This window comes from Sarcophilus harrisii, chromosome 4 (genome assembly GCF_902635505.1).
Source record: "Sarcophilus harrisii chromosome 4, mSarHar1.11, whole genome shotgun sequence".
NCBI lineage: Eukaryota > Metazoa > Chordata > Mammalia > Dasyuromorphia > Dasyuridae > Sarcophilus > Sarcophilus harrisii.
The window spans coordinates 291876363-291897029 of NC_045429.1; the positions used below are offsets into that span (position 1 = coordinate 291876363).

The 20667-nt window shown below is 33.3% G+C and overlaps 1 protein-coding gene across 5 annotated transcripts in view; it reads left to right on the forward strand.

Moving 5' to 3' along the window:
• The window catches only part of STX8 (syntaxin 8), a 270898-nt gene that overhangs the window by 137830 nt on the left and 112401 nt on the right, over positions 1-20667 (forward strand). For all 5 annotated transcript variants that reach the window (XR_004233765.1, XM_031965509.1, XM_031965510.1 and 2 more), the window contains exon 7: positions 15632-15733. Coding sequence is in view for 4 of the 5 variants with exons in the window: in XM_031965509.1 (XP_031821369.1) it covers positions 15632-15733 (102 nt within the window). In the remaining variant the exon portion in view is untranslated. The remainder of the gene's footprint in view (positions 1-15631; positions 15734-20667) is intronic.

Below are 20667 nucleotides of genomic sequence, written 5' to 3' on the forward strand. Positions count from 1 at the left end.
GGGCCATGAACTCCAGACTCTCCATTTAAGGAGGATTTCCAGTTCAGAACATCATTTTTTTTTTACTTGTTTGTGTTATTTTGGAACTTTCCTGCTATGCCCTCAGTTTCATTCAGCCCCTTTATTTAACTCCCTTCCCTTTTTAACTTCCTTTTGATTGTCTTCTTCATATAAATTGTAAACTCCTGGAGGCAAAACTAACATGGTTGAACAAACAGGCTGAACTCTTCTAATTCCCCTCTAAACAATTTAAAAATAACACCTCAAATCAAATTTTGGAGTGGCTGAGTTGGCATACAGTCACAGTGAGATATTTTTTCAGCCCAAGAAAACCTAGGAGGTTGACAGGTTTGGTCTGTAGCACTGAAGTGGGAGCTGGCCTGGAAACAGCCCAGTGTGCATAGTTATCAGTAGGCTTTGGAGGCAGCTGTAACACTGGTGAAGGCAGCTATAATAATGGCGAAAGCAATTGTAACAATGGCAGTAACAGCTTTGAGAACTCTCAGCCCCAAGACAGTAAGGAGGTCAGAAAGAGATTGTAGGAGATTCTTTGCTGGCACTAGGCGCAGTTGTGGGCCATAGTTCTAGAGTGAAGAGGTTCTACTGCTTCAGGGGAGCAGTGTTCTAGATACTAATTCCAGAGCCATGAGGAATTTTAACACCTGTAACTGCAGGATATCTGGGGTTCTGGTCATTGTTTCAGGAACTATAAGAACTCTGTTATTTGAAGCTGCACTGGTCACAGTTCCAGAATAGAGAAGAGTGCTTGTAGTTACTCATAAGGGAGCAGGGGCCTGGGCTTCAGTTCCAAAGCAGAAAGAAGCACCAGAGTTTGTTGTGGAAGGGGAACAGGATCCTTTCCTGGGTAACAGAGCAAAGGCCAAGAGAACAGAAACACGAAAACTTACTCATGTTTAAGAAGGGACCTGGAAACACGGTGAAGCTCCTTGAAGGAGAAAATCTTCAACTCTGCCTCAGTGAGAGACCACCCCAGGGAATTAGATAAAGTGGTTTATCTAGGTGGGGTTGGTTCAGACTTGAGCTAAAGAATTCCAAACCTATTGAATTAAAGAGACTCATTCAATTCTTTTTAAATTCCAGCCCAAGCTGAAACCCAGCTTGTAGATAAAAAGAGCCAACTTGGAACTCCACCCACTAGCCCAGCCCCAATGGAGCAGGCTTGGAGTATAGCCAAAGATTTCCTTATAAACACAGCAATTAAAAATTCATTTCTTTGCAAAGGTCCTGACATGCCATGCCATGCTGTGCCATGCTAGGCTATGCCATGCTATGCCAAGGAAACCTCTGCTCACTGGAATAATATTCTCTTCCAGTGTTATCCTCTCTTTATCCTCACCTATTTCCCTAATGAGACTTTGTACCTCTCTGTCAGGATTTCTCTATGCCTTTCTGTCAGGATTTCTCTACTAGAAACCTTACTTCCCAGTGCCTGTAATAAACCTCTTTTATCAGTCTAGCCTTTTCAGGTTTGTAAATTACTTTACAGAGAATCTCTATCTCCAGAAGGAGGTTCCCCAAAACTTCCTATCCTTGCACTGAATCCCAAGTAGGGGAAAATTTGGTGTCCCGAATCCCGAACCTGGCACTAGACCTTATCATTTAACTCCCTGACCACTAGGAACCCTAATCTCATTTTGGTTCCCTAAATCTAAACCTCCATTCGGTTCCCTGACAGAAGGGAACCCCCAAACCTAAACCTCATCAATATGATCTAGCTCTGAAAACAATAGCATTAAAAAAGCATAGGGTAATTCCCCAATACTCCCCCCCTCCCCTTGTCCAATTTTAACATAAAAATTACAAGGGAAAAATGAGCAAACAATAGCAAAGAATATGACTATAAAAATTGCTTTGAGGACAAGAAAGATCAAGACAAAAAAATCTGGGGGAAAATTTGGTTTTTCAAAAAAGCTAATTCAACAACAATTCCTAGAAGCACATGAAAAGAATTTTAAAAATCAAATAAGCAAAGTAAAAAAAAAAATGGGAAAAGAAATGAGAGTGATACAAGAAAACTTTCTAAAGGAAAGTTAACAGTTTGTTAAGAGAGGCACAAAAATACTGAAGAAAAATAATATCTTAAAAAACAGAACTGACCAAATGAAAAAAGGAGTACAAAAACTCATTGAAGAAAACAATTTCATAAAAATTAGGATTGGACAAGTAGAAATTGAGTCACCAAGAAACAATTAAACAACTCAAAAGAATGAAAATATAGAGGAAACTACCTTTATTAATTTATAACTATTATTATAACTAAATTATCTAATTGTATAAAACAATCCAAATCTATTGAGCTGGAAAATAGATCCAGGAGGATAAATTAAGAGATATTGAAATACTTGAAAGCTATCATTTTTTTTAAAAGACCCTAAATATCATATTTCAAGAAATAATTAAGAAAAACTATCCTACATAAAGATCTCAAAATTAAATGCAGAAAGGCAGAAATAGTAAATGCATCCTTTTCAGATCACAATGCAATAAAAACTACATTCAACAAAATGTTAGGGGTAAATAGATCAAAAAGTAATTGGAAACTAAATAATCTCATTCGAAAGAATGAATGGGTGAAACAGGAAATCATAGACACACAATTAATAATTTCATCCAAGGGAATAACAACAATGAGACAACATATCAAAATTTGTGTGATGCAGCCAAAGTGGCAATAAGGGGAAATTTTATATCTTTAGAGGCTTACTTGAATAAAATCGAGAAAGATAAGATCAGTGAATTGGGCTTGCAACTTGAAAAGCTAGAAAAAGGGCAAGTTAAAAGCCCCCAATCAATGGGTGGTGTTACCCTGCGGTCTGTAGAGGAAGCTCAGTAAGACCACCCAGCCCATAAAAAGAAAGCAGATTCTTTTTTTGTCTTTTTCTTTTTTTCTTTGCTAGCTTGTCTTTGATTCTTCTCTGACAAAATGAGCAAAAATTTGAAATGGATCTTAATTCTTGACAGCTTCTATAGTGATAGAGAGCAGACACTAAACCCTGAGGAGACTAAAAACAGACTGTCTCCAGGTGAATCCCCAAAGGAGGAGATCATCTGTTCCTCAGCACAAATGAATCTCATAGAAGAAATTAAAAAGTTCTCACAAGAGAGTTAGAAGAAAAATGGGAAAAGGAAAGGGAAGCATGGCAAGAGAGTCTGGAGAAGTCATCATTTAAAGGCAGAGTGGATAAAGAAATCAAATCATTGAAAAATAGAATTAGTGAACTGGAAACAGAAAATAGCTCTCTAAAAAATAAAATTGGCGAAATGGAAAAATTTCCATAGAATAAAACACCTCACTTAAAAACTCAATTGGACAATTAGAAAAAGATATAAAAAAAGTGAGTGAAGAAAATACTTTTTTTTTTTTTTAATAGCCTTTTATTTACAGGATATATGCATGGGTAACTTTACAGCATTAATAATTGCCAAACCTCTTGTTCCAAGTTTTCACCTCTTACCCCCCCACCCCCTCCCCTAGATGGCAGGATGACCAGTAGATGTTAAATATATTAAAATATAGATTAGATACACAATAAGTATACATGACCAAAACTTTATTTTGATGTACAAAAAGAATCAGACTCTGAAATATTGTACAATTAGCTTGTGAAGGAAATCCAAAATGCAGGTGGGCAAAAATATAGGGATTGGGAATTCAATGTAATGGTTTTTAGTCATCTCCCCAGTTCTTTCGCTGGGCATAGCTGGTTCAGTTCATTACTGCTCCATTGGAAATGATTTGGTTGATCTCGTTGCTGAGGATGGCCTGGTCCATCAGAACTGGTCATCATATAGTATTGTTGTTGAAGTATATAATGATCTCCTGGTCCTGCTCATTTCACTCAGCATCAGTTCGTGTAAGTCTTGAAGAAAATACTTCATTGAAAATCAGAATCGAACAAATGGAATTGAATAACTCGAGGACACAACAAGAATCGGTCAAGCAAAACCAAAAAAATGAAACAATGGAAAAGTCTTCTAGGGAAAACAACAGACTTGGAAAATAGATCTAGGAGAGACAATCTGAGAATTATTGGACTCTCAGAAAAATATGATGGAAAAAAGAGCCTGGACACTATTTTCCAGGAAATTATCAAAGAGAACTGCCCAGAAGTCATAGAAACAGAGGGTAAAATAGACATTGAAAGAATTCATCAATCACCCACGAAAGGGATCCTAAAATCAAAACACCAAGAGATATAGTGGCCAAATGCCAGAACCCTCAGACAAAGGGAAAAATACTGCAAGTGGCTAGAAAAACCCAATTCAAATATAGAGCAGCCACAATAAGGATTACCTAGGATCTAGCAGCGTCCACATTAAGAGATCAAAGGGCCTGGAATATAATGTTCCAAAAGGCTAAGGGATTTGGTATGCAACCAAAAATAACTTACCCAGCCAGAATGAGTATCTTTTTCCAGGGAAGAAGATGGACATTCAACGAAATAAGGGAATTTCACCTATTTTTGATGAAAAAGCCAGAACTTAACAAAAAGTTTGATCTACAAATGTAATACTCAAGAGAAACCTAAAAAGGTAAAAAGAAATCTTGGGAACTATATTTCTGCTATAAAGCTGTATAAAGAATGCATGTATGCCTTGTTTTAGAAACTAGAGGTGGAAAGGACATCATTATACCAGAAAAAGGGTAAAGTGGGGGTAGTACATTTCACAAAGAGGCAAAAGAAACCTATTATATCTGAGAGAAAGAATGGAGGGGGATGAATCTTACTGTCATCAGAATTGGCTTTAAGAGAAAAATTTCAAACATATTCAATTTATGGTGAAACTTCTCCCACCTCATTGAAAAGTGAGAAGGGGAGAGGGATACTAAAAAAAGAGGGCTATGAGAAGCAAGTGGTGCTCACAAGTTTAATTCTGGGGAGGAGAGTAATGAAGAAGGAAGGGAGAAAAGCATAAATAGGGGTTAACAAGATGGCAAGTAACACAGAATTGGTAATTTTAACCATAAATGTGAACAGGAAAAACTCAGTTAGCAGAATGGATTAAAAGCCAGAATTCTACAACATGTTGTTTACAGGAAACACACCTGAAGCAGGGAGATACATACAGAGTAAAGGTAAAAGGTTGGAGCATAATCTACTATGCTTCCGGTGAAGTAAAAAAAGCAGGGGTAGCCAAGCCATCCTGATCTCAGATCAAGCAAAAGCAAAAATTGATCTAATTAAAAGAGATACAGAAGGGCACTATATCTTGCTAAAGGGTAACATAGATAATGAAGCAATATCAATATTAAACATATATGCACCAAGTGGTGTAGCATGTAAATTCTTAAAAGAGAAATTAAGAGAGCTACAAGAAGAAATAGACAGCAAAACTATAATAGTGAGAGATCTCAACCTTGCATTCTCAGAATTAGATAAACCACAAAATAAATAAGAAAGAAGTCAAAGAGGTGTACTGTAAAAGTTAGATATGATAGATCTCTGGAGAAAACTAAATGGAGACAGAAAGGAATACACTTTATTCTCAGCAGCAGTTCATGGAACCTATACAAAAATTAACCATATATTAGGACATAAAAACCTAAAATGCAAATGCAGTAAGGCAGAAATGCATCCTTTTCAGACCACGATGCAATGAAAATTAGATTCAACAAAAAACCAGGGGAAAATAGACCAAAAAAATAATTGGAAACTAAATAATCTCATATTAAGAATGATTGGGTGAAACAGCAAATCGTAGACATAATTAATAACTTCACCCAAGAAAATGACAATAATGAGACTTCATACCAAAATGTGTGGGATGCAACCAAAGTGGTGATAAGGGGAAATTTCATATCTCTAGAGGCCTACTTGCATAAAATAGAGAAAGAGAAGGTCAATGAATTGGGCTTGCAACTAAAAATGATAGAAAAGGAACAAATTAAAAACCCTCAATCAAACACTAAACTTGAAATTCTAAAAATAAAAGGAGAGATCAATAAAATTGAAAGTAAAAATCTATTGAATTAATTAATAAAACTCAGAGTTGGTTCTATGAAAAAAACCAACAAAATAGACAAAACCCTTAGTAAATCTGATTAAATAAAGGAAAGAGGAAAATCAAATTGTTAGTCTTAAAAATGAAAAGGGAGAACTCGCCACTAATGAAGAGGAAATTAGAGCAATAATTAGGAGTTGCTTTGCCCAACTTTATGCCAATAAATTTGACAACTTAAATGAAATGGAAGAATAGCTTCAAAAATATAGCTTGCTCAGATTAACAGAGTAAGAAGTAAATATCCTAAATAGTCCCATTTTAGAAAAGGAAATAGGACAAGCTATTAACCAACTCCCTAAGAAAAAATCCCCAGGACTAGATGTGAATTCTACCAAACATTTAAAGAACAGTTAACTCCAATGCTATATAAACTATTTGAAAAAATGGGTATTGAAGGAGTGCTACCAAACTCCTTTTACGACACAGATATTGTGCTGATACCTAAACCAGGTAGATTGAAAACCGAGAAAGAAAATTATAGACCGGTCTTCCTAATGAATATTGATGCTAAAATCTTAAATAAAATATTAGCAAAAAGATTACAGAAAATCATTCCCAGGATAATACACTATGACCAAGTAGGATTTATACTAGGAATGTAGAGCTGGTTCAATATTAGGAAAACTATTAGCATAATTGAGTATATCAATAACCAAACTAACAAAAACCATATGATCATCTCAATAGATGCAGAAAAAGCATATGATAAAATCCAACATCCATTCCTAATAAAAACACTTGAGAAGAGTATAGGAATAAATGGAATTTTCCTGAAAATAGTCAGGAGCAAATATTTAAAACCGTCAGTAAGCATCATATACAATGGGGAAAAACTGGAACCTTTCCCACTGAGATCTGGAGTGAAGCAAGGTTGCCTACTATCACCATTATATTCAATATTGTACTAGAAATGCTAGCTTTGGCAATAAGAGTCAAGAAAGAGATTAACGGAATTAGAGTAGGCAGTAAAATAAACAAACTATCACTCTTTGCAGATGATATGATGGTATACTTAGAGAATTCCAGAGATTCTACTAAAAAAGCTATTCAAAATAATTCATAACTTTAGCAAAGTTGCAGGATACAAAATAAATCCCCATAAATCCTCAGCATTTTTATACATCACCCACAAAATCCAACAACAAGAGATACAAAGAGAAATTCCATTCAAAATAACTGTCAACAGCATAAAATATTTGGGAATCTATCTACCAAAGGAAAGTCAGGAATTACATGAGCAAAATTAGAAAAAACTTTCCACACAAATAAAGTCAGACTTAAATAATTGGAAAAATATTAAATGCTCTTGTATAGGCCGAGCGAATGACAATCTTTTTGTCCCTAATCTATTTATTTAGTGCTATATCAATCAGACTCCCAAGAAAATATTTTAATGATCTAGAAAAAATAAAAACAAAATTCATATGGAAGAAGAAAAGGTCGAGAATCTCAAGGGAATTAATGAAAAAAAAAATTAAATGAAGGTGGCTTAGCTGTACCTGATCTAAAACTATATTATAAAGCAGCAGTCACCAAAACCATTTGGTATTGGCTAAGAAATAGATTAGTTGATCAGTGGAATAGGTTAGGTTCACAAGACAAAATAGTCAACTATAGCATTCTAGTGTTTGACAAACCCAAAGATCCTAACTTTTGGGATAAGAATTTATTATTTGACAAAAACTGCTGGGATAACTGGAAATTGCTTTGGCAGAAATTAGGCATGGACCCACATTTAACACCGTATACCAAGATAAGATCAAAATGGGTCCATGATTTAGGCATAAAGAATGAGATTATAAATAAGTTAGATGAACATGGGATAGTTTATCTTTCAACTTGTGGAGGAGGAATAAATTTGTGACCAAACATGAACTAGAGACCATTATTGATCACAAAATAGAACGTTTTGATTACATCAAATTAAAAAGCCTTTTGTACAAACAAAACTAAGGGAAGCAACAAACTGGGAAAACATCTTCACAATTAAAGGTTCTGATAAAGGCCTCATTTCCAAAATATATAGAGAACTGACTCTAATTTATAAGAAATCAAGCCATTCTCCAATTAATAAGTGGTCAAAAGATATGAACAGACAATTTTCAGATGATGAAATTGAAACTATTTCCACTCATATGAAAGAGTGTTCCAAATCATATTGATCAGAGAAATGCAAATTAAAACAACTCTGAGATACCACTACACACTTGTCAGATTGGCTAAGATGACAGGATAAAATGATCATGAATGTTGGAGGGGATGCGGGAAAACTGGAACACTGATGCATTGTTGGTGGAATTGTGAACGAATCCAACTATTCTGGAGAGCAATCTGGAATTATACCCAAAAGTTATCAAACTGTGCATACCTTTTGATCCAGCAGTGCTACTACTGGGCTTATACCCCAAAGAGATACCGAAGAAGGGAAAGGGACCTGTATGTGCCAAAATGTTTGTGACAGCCCTGTTTGTAGTGGCTAGAAAGTGGAAAATGAATGAATGCCCATCAATTGGAGAATGGTTAGGTAAATTGTGGTATATGAATGTTATGGAATATTATTGTTCTGTAAGAAATGACCAGCAGGATGAATACAGAGAGGCTTGGAGAGACTTACATGAACTGATGCCAAGTGAAATGAGCAGAACCCTGAGATCATTATATACTTCAACAACAATACTGTATGAGGATGTATTCTGATGGAAGTGGATTTCTTTGAGAAAGAGATCTAACTCAGTTTCAATTGATCAATGATGGACAAAAGCAGCTACACCCAAAGAAGGAACATTGGAAAATGAATGTAAACTGTTTGCATTTTGTTTTTCTTCCTGGGTTATTTTTACCTTCTGAATCCAATTCTCCCTGTACAAGAAGTGAACTGTTCGGTTCTACACACATATATTGTATCTAGGATATGGTGTAACATATTTATGTATATGTAAGTATAGGAGTGCTTGCCATCTGGGGGAGGAGGTGGAGAGAGGAAGGGGAAAAATTGGAACAGAAGTGAGTGTAAGGGATAATGTTGTAAAAAATTACCCTGGCATGAGTTCTGGCAATAAAACGTTATTTAAGAAAAAGGAATTTCCATGGCAAAAAAAAAAAAAAAAGGGGGGGGGGAGAACTTTCTACCAATGAAGAGGAAATTAGAGCAATAATTAAGAATTTTGCCCAATTTCATGCTAATAAATTTGATACCTAAGTGAAATGGATGACTACCTCCAAAAATATAGGCTTCCCAGATTAATAGAGGAGGAAGTAAATTGCTTAAATACTCCCATTTCAGAAAAAGAAATAGAACAAGCTATTAATCAACTCCCTAAGAAAAAATCCACAAGACCAGATGGATTTAGATGTGAATTCTACCAAACATTTAAAGAACAACTAGCCCCAATGCTATATAAACTAGTTGAAAAAAAATAGGGAATGAAAAAGTCCTACCAAATTCCTTTTATGACACAGACATGGTACTGATACCTAAACCAAGTAGGTTGAAAACAGAGAAAGAAAATTATAGATCAGTCTCCCTAATGAATATTGATGCTAAAACCTTAAATAAAATATTAGCAAAAAGATTATAGAAAGTCATCCCCAGTATAATACACCATGACCAAGTAGGATTTATACCAGGAATGCAGGGCTGGTTCAATATTAGGAAAACTAGCAGCATAATTGACTATATATTAATAACCAAATTAACAAAAACATATGATCATCTCAATAGATGCAGAAAAAGTATATGATAAAATCCAACATCTATTCCTATTAAAAACACTTGAGAATATAGAAATAAATCGACTTAAAATAATCAGTAGCATCTATTTAAAACCATCAGTAAGCATCATATGTAATGGGGATAAACTGTAACCATTCCTAATAAGATCAGAAGTGAAACAAGGTTGCCTACTATCACCATTACTCCTCAATATTATAGTAGAAATGCTAGCTTCAGCAATAAGAGTTGAGAAGGAGATTAAAAGAATTAGAGTAGGTAATGAGGAACCCAAATTATCACTCTTTGCAGATGATATTATGGTATACTTGGAGAACTCCAGAGATTCTACTAAAAAGCTATTAGAAACAATCCACACCTTTAGCAAAGTTGCTGGATACAAAATAAACCCATATAAATCATCAGCATTCTTATATATTAGTAACAAAATTCAACAGTTCAGAGTTACAAAAAGAAATTCCATTTAAAGTAAGTGCCGATAGTATAAAATATTTGGGAATTTGTCTGCCAAGGGAAAGTCCGAAACTCTATGAGCAAAACTACAAAACACTTTCCACACAAAATAAAGTCATATCTAATCAATGGGAAAAAATATTAAGTGCTCTTGGATAGGTCGAGCAAATATAATAAAGATGAAAATACTACCTAAACTAATCTATTTATTTAGTGCTATATCAATCAGACTCCCAAAAAAGTATTTTAATGACCTAGAAAAAGTAACAACAAAATTCAGCTGGAAGGACAAAAGGTCAAGACTTTCAAGGGAACTGATGGAAAAAAATAATAAAATGAAGGTGGCCTAGCTGTACCAGATCTAAAACTATATTATAAAGCAGGGGTCACCAAAATCATTTGGTATTGGGTAAGAAATAGACCAGTTGATCAATGGAATAGGTTAGGTTCACAGGACAAAATAGTCAATAACTTAATAATCTAGTGTTTGACAAACCCAAATACCCCAGCCTTTGGGATAAGACAAAAACTTCTGGGAAAATTGGAAATTAGTATGGGAAAAACCAGGCATTGACCCATAATTAACACTGTACACCAAGATAAGGTTAAAATGGATGCATGATCCCTAGATAAAGAAGAAGATTATGAATACATTAAAAGAACATAGGATAGTTTACCTCTCAGACTTGTGGAGGAGGAAGGAATCGTGACCAAGGAAGAACTAGAGATCATTATTGATCACAAAATAGAAAGTGATTACATCAAATTGAAAAGTTTTTGTACAAACAAAATCAATGTAGACAAGATTAGAAGGGAAGCAATAAACTGGGAAAACATTTTTACAGTCAAACGTTCTGATAAAGGCCTCATTTCCAAAATATATAGACAATTGACTGTGATTTATAAGAAATCAAGCCATTCTCCAGTTGTTCAATGGTCAAAGGATATGAACAGACAATTCTCAGATGAAGAAATTGAAATTATTTCTAGCCATATGAAAAGATGCTCCAAGCCATTATTAATCAGAGAAATGCAAATTAAGACAACTCTGAGATACCACTACACACCTGTCAGACTGGCTAGAATGACAGGGAAAGATAATGCGGAATGTTGGAAGGGATGCGGGAAAGAGGGACACTGATGCATTGTTGGTGGAATTGTGAATACATCCAGCCATTCTGGAGATCAATTTGGAACTATGCTTAAAAAGTTATCAAACTGTGCATACCCTTTGATCCAGCAGTGTTTCTACTGGGCTTATATCTCAAAGAGATTTAAAGAAAGGAAAGGGACCTGTTGTGCAAGAATGTCTGTGGCAGCCCTCTTTGTATTGGCCAGAAACTGGAAACTGAGTAGATGACCATCAATTGGAGAATGGCTAAATAAACTGTGGGATATGAATATTATGGAATATTATTGTTCTGTAAGAAATGACCAACAGGATGATTTCAGAAAGGCCTGGAGAGACTTACACGAACTGATGGTGAGTGAAATGAGCAGGACTAGGAGATCATTATATACTTCAACAACAATACTGTATGATGATCAATTCTGATGGACCTGGCCATCTTCAGCAGTGAGATGAACCAAATCAGTTCTAATGGAGCAGTCAGTAATGAACTGAACCAGCTACAACTAGCGAAAGAACTCTGGGAAATGACTTAAGAACCATTACATTGAATTCCCAATCCCTATATTTTTGCCCACCTGCATTTTTTGGTTTCCTTCACAGGCTAATTGTATAATATTTCAGAGTCTGATTCTTTTTGTACAGCAAAATAACAGTTTGGACACATATACTTATTTTGTATTTAATTTATACTTTATTATATTTAACATGTATTGGTCATCCTGCCATCTAGGGGAGGGAGTGGGGAAAGGAGGGGAAAAATTGGAACCAAAGGTTGGCATTTGTCAATGATGTAAAATTACCCATGCATATAACTTGTAAATAAAAAGCTATTACAAATTAAAAAATAAAAAAAAGAAGTTATTAAGGACCAAAAAAAAAAATGTTTTTTAAGGTCAAAGATTCTGATAAAGGCTTCATTTCCAAAATATATAGAGAATTGACTTTAATTTATAAGAAATAAAGCCATTCTCCAATTGATAAATGGTTAAAGGATGAACAGACAATTCTCAGGAGAAATTGAAACTATTTCTAGCCAAGTGAAAAGATGCTCCAAGTCAGAGAAATGCAAATTAACACAACTCTTATGAGATACCACTACATATCTGTGAGATTGGCTAGAATGAAAACAGGGAAAAATAATATGAAACGCTGCAGGGGATGTGGGAAAAGTGGGACACTGATACATTGTTGGTGGAATTGTGAATACATCCAGCCATTCTGGAGAGAATGCTCTTCAGAACTATCCTCAAAAAGTTGTCAAACTGCATACCCTTTGATCCAGCAGAGTTACTACTAGGCTTATATTCCACAGACATCTTAATGAAGGGAAAGGGACCTCCATGTACAAATATGTTTGTGGCAGCCATCTTTGTAATGGGTATAAACTGGAAATCCAGTGGATGCCTATCAGTTGGAGAATGGCTAAATAAATTGTGATATATGAATGTTATGGAATATTATTGTTTTGTAAGAAATGACCAGCAGGATGATTTCAGAAAGGCCTGGAAAGACTAATGAACTAATGCTGAGTGAAATGAAAAGGACCCGGGAGATCATTATAAACTTCAACAATAATACTGTATGATGATCAATTCTGATGGACATAGCTCTGTTCAACAATGAGATGAACCAAATCAGTTCCATTTGTTTAATAATGAATAGAACCAGCTATACCCAGGGGTTAAAGAACTCTGGGTTGAACAAAACGAGGGTGAACCACTACATAGCATTTCCTATCCCTCTGTTTTTGTCTGCTTGCATTTTTGATTTCCTTTTCAGGTTAATTTTACATTATTTCAAAGTCTGATTCTTCTTGTGCAGCAAAATAAAAAACTATATTGTATTTAACATATACTTTAACATATTTAACATTTATTGGTCTACCTGAAATTTGGGGGACGTGGGGGGCAAGGAGGATAAAAGTTGGAACAGAAGGTTTTGCAGTTGTCAATGCTGAAAAATTACCTATGCATATATCGTATAAATAAAAAGTATAATAAAAAAATAAAATTTAAATAAGAAAAACTGTTCTAATATCCTAGAACCAGAGGACAAAATAGAAACCAAAAGAATCCACTAATTAGCTCCTGATAGTGATTTTAAAATGAAAATGATACAGCCAAATTACATTAAAGTATGAGAAAAGGGGGGAATTCCCTGGGAGAAGGGGGAAGGAAGAGGCAAAATGAGGAATAGTATTTCATAAAAGAAGTGTGCAAGGAAAAGCTTTTACATTTAAGTGGAAAATGTGGGGTTGGGATCATTGACTATGTCTGAACCTCACTCTCATTGGAATTGTTTCAGAGAGAGAAAGAACTAATTCATACTCAGTTGGGTATAGAAATCTATCTTACCCAACAGGAAAGTAAAAGGGAAAATGGGTGGGAGATGGGAGAGGTATTAAATAGGAGGACAGATTAAGGGAGACAATGATCAGAAGCAAAACAGGCTTTTGAGAAGGAACAGTGTAAAAAGAGAAAGGATAAAGGGGGTGGGGAGATATGGAAGGAAATACACATAACTGTGAATGTGAATGGAATGAAGTCATCCATTAAATGGATGTGAAGAGCATAATGGATTAGAAAGTAGAATTCAACAGTATGTTGTTTAAAAGTAGCACACTTGAAACAGAAACAAACTAAAAGTAAAGAACTGAAGCAGAATTTATTGGCTTCAGCTAAAGTGAAAAAGGGCAGATCTTGTAATCATTATCTCAAATAAAAAACCAAAATATGTTTAATTTAAAAAGATAAACAGGGAAAATCCATAAACAGGAACCATAGATAATTGAGTAATATCAATACTGAACATATATATACCAAATATAGCATCCAAATTGTTGAAGGAACAGGAAGATACTGATTAAAGAATTGCACATTAAAACAACTCTGAGGTAATACCTTACACCAACACATTGTTTAAGTTGACAGAAAAAGAAAATGATAAATTTTGGAGGGAATATGGAAAAACTGGGACATAAAATGCATTGTTGGTGGCAAAGAATTGGAAAATGAATAGATGTCCATCACTTGGGAAATGGTTGAATAAATTATGATATATGAAAGTAATGGAATATTAATATTTTATAAGAAATGATGAACAGACTGATTTCAGAAAAACCTGGTAAGATTTGCATAAACTGATGCTGAATGAACTGAGCAGAACTAGGATAACATTGTATACAGTAAAAGCAAAATTGTGTGATGATCAACTTAGCTCTTCTTAGCAATATAATGGCCCAACATTTGTTCTTTTACCCTTTAATCATTTAGCTAATTTTATGGATGCAAAATGATATGTTAAGGCTGTTTTAATTTGCATTCCTCCAATCAGTAATAATCTAGACCATTTTTTTCATTTGACTATTAATTGGCTTTATTTCTTAATTGGAAAACACCCTGGTCATATTCTTTGACCATTTATCAATTAGGGAATGATTTTATATTCTTATTGACTTGACAACAATTCTTTATATAATTTTAATATGAGACTTTTATCCAAACTGTCTATAATAATTTCCACCCAATTTTGTTTTCTTTTGATTTTGATTGCATTTGTTGTATTTGTACAAAACCCTTTTAATTTAAGGTAACAAAAATTTGCTGTCTCTTATTTATTTCTAAATTATTTGCCTTTCCATAAATCTGATAAAGTAATTTGTTCCATGTTCTTTTGATTTTCTTGAAATTTTCCTCTTTCTGTCTAGGTCTCATAACCATTTTGAGCTCATCTTGGACAATTAATACTTTTTTTCCTTATTTTTCTTGGCAAACATTTGTTGTATTTTTTTCTTTGATCTTTGCATTGTTGTTTAATTTGAAGATCATGTGAGAAACTTGGCAATCTCAAATTTATCACTCTTTTTAATGGAACTCCTTGGCAAGTACTTACTTTTTTGTATGTTCTATTTATAGTTAAATTGTATATGTATCTCTACATTTCATTTGTAGAAATTTCAGTTAACAATTTTAAACCTGTACTACTTAGTTAAACAGAGAAAATCCTAGAACAAGTAAGTACCTTTGTGATTCTCATGTGTTTCAAAATATTTTCAGTTATCTTTTCAGTTATTATGAATTTCTTTTTATCTTTCAGTGAAAAAAATTCCATTGAGTGGGTTTCATATATGGCCATGAATATTATAAAAATCTGTTTTGTGTCAGAGAAAGCAGAAATTTTATTTTTCTTTTCAGAGGATTTTGTTATTAGGAAGAATTGCCAAAGAAGTATGGTGCTACAGAACAAATAATTATGAATTATTAATGCCTCATTTTGTGTTTTTTCCCCTCTAGAGATAATTGATGATCTTGCTAACCTGGTAGAGAACACAGACGAAAGACTACGTAATCAAACCAGACAAGTAACAATCGTAGACAAAAAGTCATCATCTTGTGGTAAGAAAGATCTTTGATACATTTGTATGCTTCTTTAATAATCTTCTTGGGTTTTGAAAGGAACTTAAATTTGGTCTGGGACATTGTCATTTTAAGGGATACATCCAGGTTAATTTATCCATTACACAGATGGAAATGTGAAACTGGAATTCAGAATAACAGAGATAAAATTGTGTCCCAACACTATCAGGAGGTAATGAGATTAGGTGATATTTCCAGTAGATAAAGCTTGGAATAGTGTCATGGACACTTAGGAAATGACAATACTTAGGGAATGGGATGAGAAAAAAGAAGGTGAAGAGGACTAAGATTAAGTTTTTAAAAAAAGGTATGTGGGGGGAGGGAACCAAGAAAAGAAAAAAGTCACAGAAGCCATGGGAGAAAAATATCATTTTGAAAGAGGGTAAGTTAAGAACATCAGATGTAGATAAGTGAAAGATACTGATTACTGGGAAGAGTTTATTATTTTTGATATTAGAAAATGACATGGAAATAGCAATTTTAGTAGACTGGTGGGAACTGAAGACAGGAAATATACTAATAGAAGTTTGTATTTTAAAATGTTTATTTTTATTAATTAAAATTTATTTCAACATATCATACAAATACCACCCATTCACGGTGTACAATCTCTAAAAGAGTTTAACAAAATGATATAAGTACAATAGTTTACATACAATTTTAGTGGTTTTCTGTATATAAGAAAGGCCAAGCATATGCTTGATCAGCAAGTACCTTTATTGTCCAAAGATAGTAGTCTAAATTGTTTTTTGCGTTTTAAACTTTTCATTTATGATTATCATATTTTATTGTTTCTTATGTCATAATAATATTCCTTCATATATTTCTTCATCACTGTTTGGTCACTATTTACATTTTTACTGTTACTAATAATATTATGAAGAATATTGCTTTTTTTTTCTTACATGCAATTTTCTTGAGTTATAAAATCAGTATAATCATTAGTTCAAAGGGAATGAACAATTTAGGTATTTCCCCTTCATAATACCAAATTGTGAAGTGCTACTATAGGATTCTTTACATAGTATTTTTTTATTTTCCCTGATTTTGAACATATTTCAAGTGTTTTTTAAATACTTTGTATTTCTTCTTTTGAAAACTATTCACATTTTTTATATCCACTTCTCTATTAAGATTTTTAATTCTTTTTAAAGATCAAATGTCAAAAACTAAATGGAAAGATTTCCCCCAAAGAGAATGTTATTTACACAAATGAATATTAATGGTATCAATGAACTCCTAGTATCCAGTTCCTCCTTTTTGTCATTTCAGGCCTTTCATAACTTGAATCTTAGCTTATGTTTTTAGATAGATTCATGTTTTTTTTTTCTTATGTACTTTGTTTCAGTCAAATTGACTTACTTGCAAGATAATACATGTATAAGAAGTTCCATCTCCTACTTCTTTGTCTGTGCATCATACCTGGAATCCTCTAGGCAGCTAAATGGGACAATAATTAGAATGCTGGTCCTGGAGTCAGGATGACTTGAGTTCAAATTTGGTCTCAGACACTTAGTAGCTTTGCAACTTCGTGCAAGTCTTTTAACCTCTAGTCTTTTACCTCAAGTCTTTTACCTCAGTTTTCTCACTTGCAAAATGGGGATAATAACACTTCTCAGAATTGTTGTGAGTACTGTGCCTGCCATACATTAAGTGTTATTTAAATGTTTGCTTTTATTATTATTATTCTTTACCAGAATCCATGTTTTCCTTTAAGAGTAAGCTTAATTTCCACTTTTAATGGTATTATCTTAGTCTTCTAGACTGTGGAGTTCCAGAGTTACTCTGGGTCTAAATACTTTTTATATATTTTCTTTATAGATTTCAATAGTAGGTATAGTCCCCAAAGAGGTCATTTGCAAAAGTAAAGAAAGCCCCAATTAGCAAAATATTTTGTAGGAGCACTTTTTATAGTATCAGAGAACTGAAGACTATGTAAACAGAGCTGACTGTCAGATGATTAAAGAAAATATGCATACTACTATAAGAGATGATGATTATGATGAATACAGAGAAGCAAATAAAGATTTACTGAAATTAATCAAATTGATACATGACCATATCAGTGTGTTTGATCCCACCAATGATGATCATAGCCCTTTTACACCTTATTTATGATCTTTCATAAGTTTAGCAGAAGGGGATCCACACAATCCTCTGGGAACTTTCTGAGGTTTCTAGTGGAGTACATAAATTGTCCCTGTTTTCATATTTTTATTTTTATTTTTAATCAATTGTTTTTATTTTTAATTATGCTTTAATAATCAAATTTTATTAACTATATAGAACATCTTAGATATGAAATACTTTATTTTTTATATCACAAGTTATATTTATAAATTATTTTATATTACATAAATTTCTGAATATTTTCCTCATCTCACTGATCTAGAACTCCAGAGTTCTGCTTATGCTCTCTTCTCTTTCCTTGCTATATCCTCTTGGTGATCTTATCGACTTACTTTTGGAAACAGACTAGCATTTCATTCATAACAATCTTCCTTTCTCATCTTTTAGAATTCCTATTTTCATTCACAGGTTGGTCATATGCTACTTACTATCTGAGGACCTTCCTGATATTCCAAACTGCTAGAGCCTTCCTCCAAATTAATATATACACATGTATATGTATATGTGTGTGTCTACCTATCTTTGCATATGTTGTTTTCCTCCATGAAATATGTTTCTTAAGAGCAAGAACGATTTTTTTTCCCTTTCTATCCTTATCTCCTTGTACAGTATCTGGTAAATGCTTACTGCAAATTCTGTGAATTGAAATAGTTTTTTTTGTTTGTTTGTTTTTAACATTTGCAAATCCACTATATTGCCCCTGGCATTTTGAAGAAACTGAATAAATGATTATTGATTTATTGGTTGAAACAGTGTGAGTGTTTTGAGGTATCTGAAGGTAAGAAATATATCAAAGTGGAAACAAATAAATCTTGTACCTCATTAATTGAAAAACAAAGAAGATGAGAATTATCATTAGCCATACATGAATATTCATAGCACATGGTTGATACTTAATAAAGGCTTCTTTCCTTGCCTCTAGCCTCCATTCCTGTCTTTCTACTCATTATTCTAGTTTGAGTCCTCATTACTTCATACCTGGTTTGACTAGTTTCCCTACTTAGTAGCTCTTTATTACTTCTGGAATATAACATAATAATGTAATATAATATCATTTTATAACGTGGTGCCAACCTCATTCCAAATTACTGTTCTTTATTCGTGCCAAAATGACTTGATGAGATATTGCATGTTCCCATATTTGTGTCTACTCTGGCTCTTCCACTTTGCTTTTTTCTTCCTTCATTTTTTATCCTAGAACCCTTCTTCCCTACAAATCTCAATTCAAACTTATTTTTAATGCCCGTTTCCTGATTTTTCCAGTTGCTAATGTATTCCTCTTCAAAAGTATTTTGTATCCCTATATATTGTACACAATACTTCTATTGATAGAATGTAAACTCTTTGAAGATAGAACTGATTTATTTTGTCCTCATATCCTTTTTTCCACATTTCAGTAATTTTTTTCCCAATTGCATGTAAAAATAACTTTTAACACTCATTTTTTAAAATTTTGAGTTCCTTTCCTTACCCGTCCTGAGAATGGTAAATAGTTTAATATAGATCCTACATGTGCAATTATGCAAACCATATTTCATACTAATAATGTTGTGAAAGAAAACAGAACAAAAAATGTGAAAAACAAATTGAAAAACTGTATGCTTTGCTTTGCATTCGTATTTAATCAGTTCTTTCTCTGGAGGGGGAATAGCATTTTTCATCTTGAGTCCTTTGGAATTGTCTTGGATCATTGTATAGCTGGCATTTAGATCTGATTTTCATATATTATTACTGTTACTATGTATGTAGTAACATTTTTACTACATACATAGTAACATAGTAACAATGATCTGTCTCAGGTTACTTCACTTTGCTTCAGTCCATAAAAGTCTTTCCAGGTTTTTCTGAGAGTATCCTGCTCATCATTTCTTAGTACAATAATATTCCATTAAAATTATATATCACAACTTGTTTATCTATTCCCTAATTGATGGGCATCTCTTTTTTGCTACCACAAAAAGAATTGCTATAAATAGTTTTATACATATAAGTCCTTTTCATTTTTCTTTGATCTCCTTGAGATACAGACCTAATAGTGATATTGCTGAGTCAAAGGGTATACATAAATTTATAGTCTTTTTGATTGTAGTTCCAAGCTGTTTCCCAAAATGATTGGACCATCTTTTAAAATGAGCCAGATAAGTAGGATTTTTTTTTTAATGGGATGGAAAGTTCAAGATTTCTTTCTTTTTGCCGCCTAGGTTACTTATGGCCACCTCCTTTTAACCAGAAGTTGGTGTGATCTTAGAGAATACATCTAATTTTGATTTTAGTACTTTTAAATAAAAAAATAAATAGGAAGGTGAATTTACTGTGGATTTCAGAGCTCAGTATAAATGAACAGCATAAAAGTATGCTTTGAGTTTTCCCTTTCATTTCTATTAGTATTAATAGTTAATTTACAATACTTAACAATTTATTTTATAAGTTATTAATGGAATTTTTTCTGCCTTTCCAGTTAGATATACATTGTATGTAGATGAGCAAGTATTCAATGATTTATTGCCTGTTTTGACATTTTAGCTACAAATCAAAGGTGTTCTCATAGTCAATCTCAGATTGATCTTTTTATGCATTATATTTCTTAGAAAGAGTAAACTTCCTCTTGTTATAAATTTTTTTATTTCATTTTTGATCTTGGTAATTTGGTTTACCTCTATTTCTTTAAAAAATTACATCAGTTCTATTACACTTTTAAAAAGCTGTGTCTTTTGTTTATTATCTTGATATTTTGTTTAAAATATTGTGATTTTCTTTTCATTTTCAAAATGTATACTTTTGTG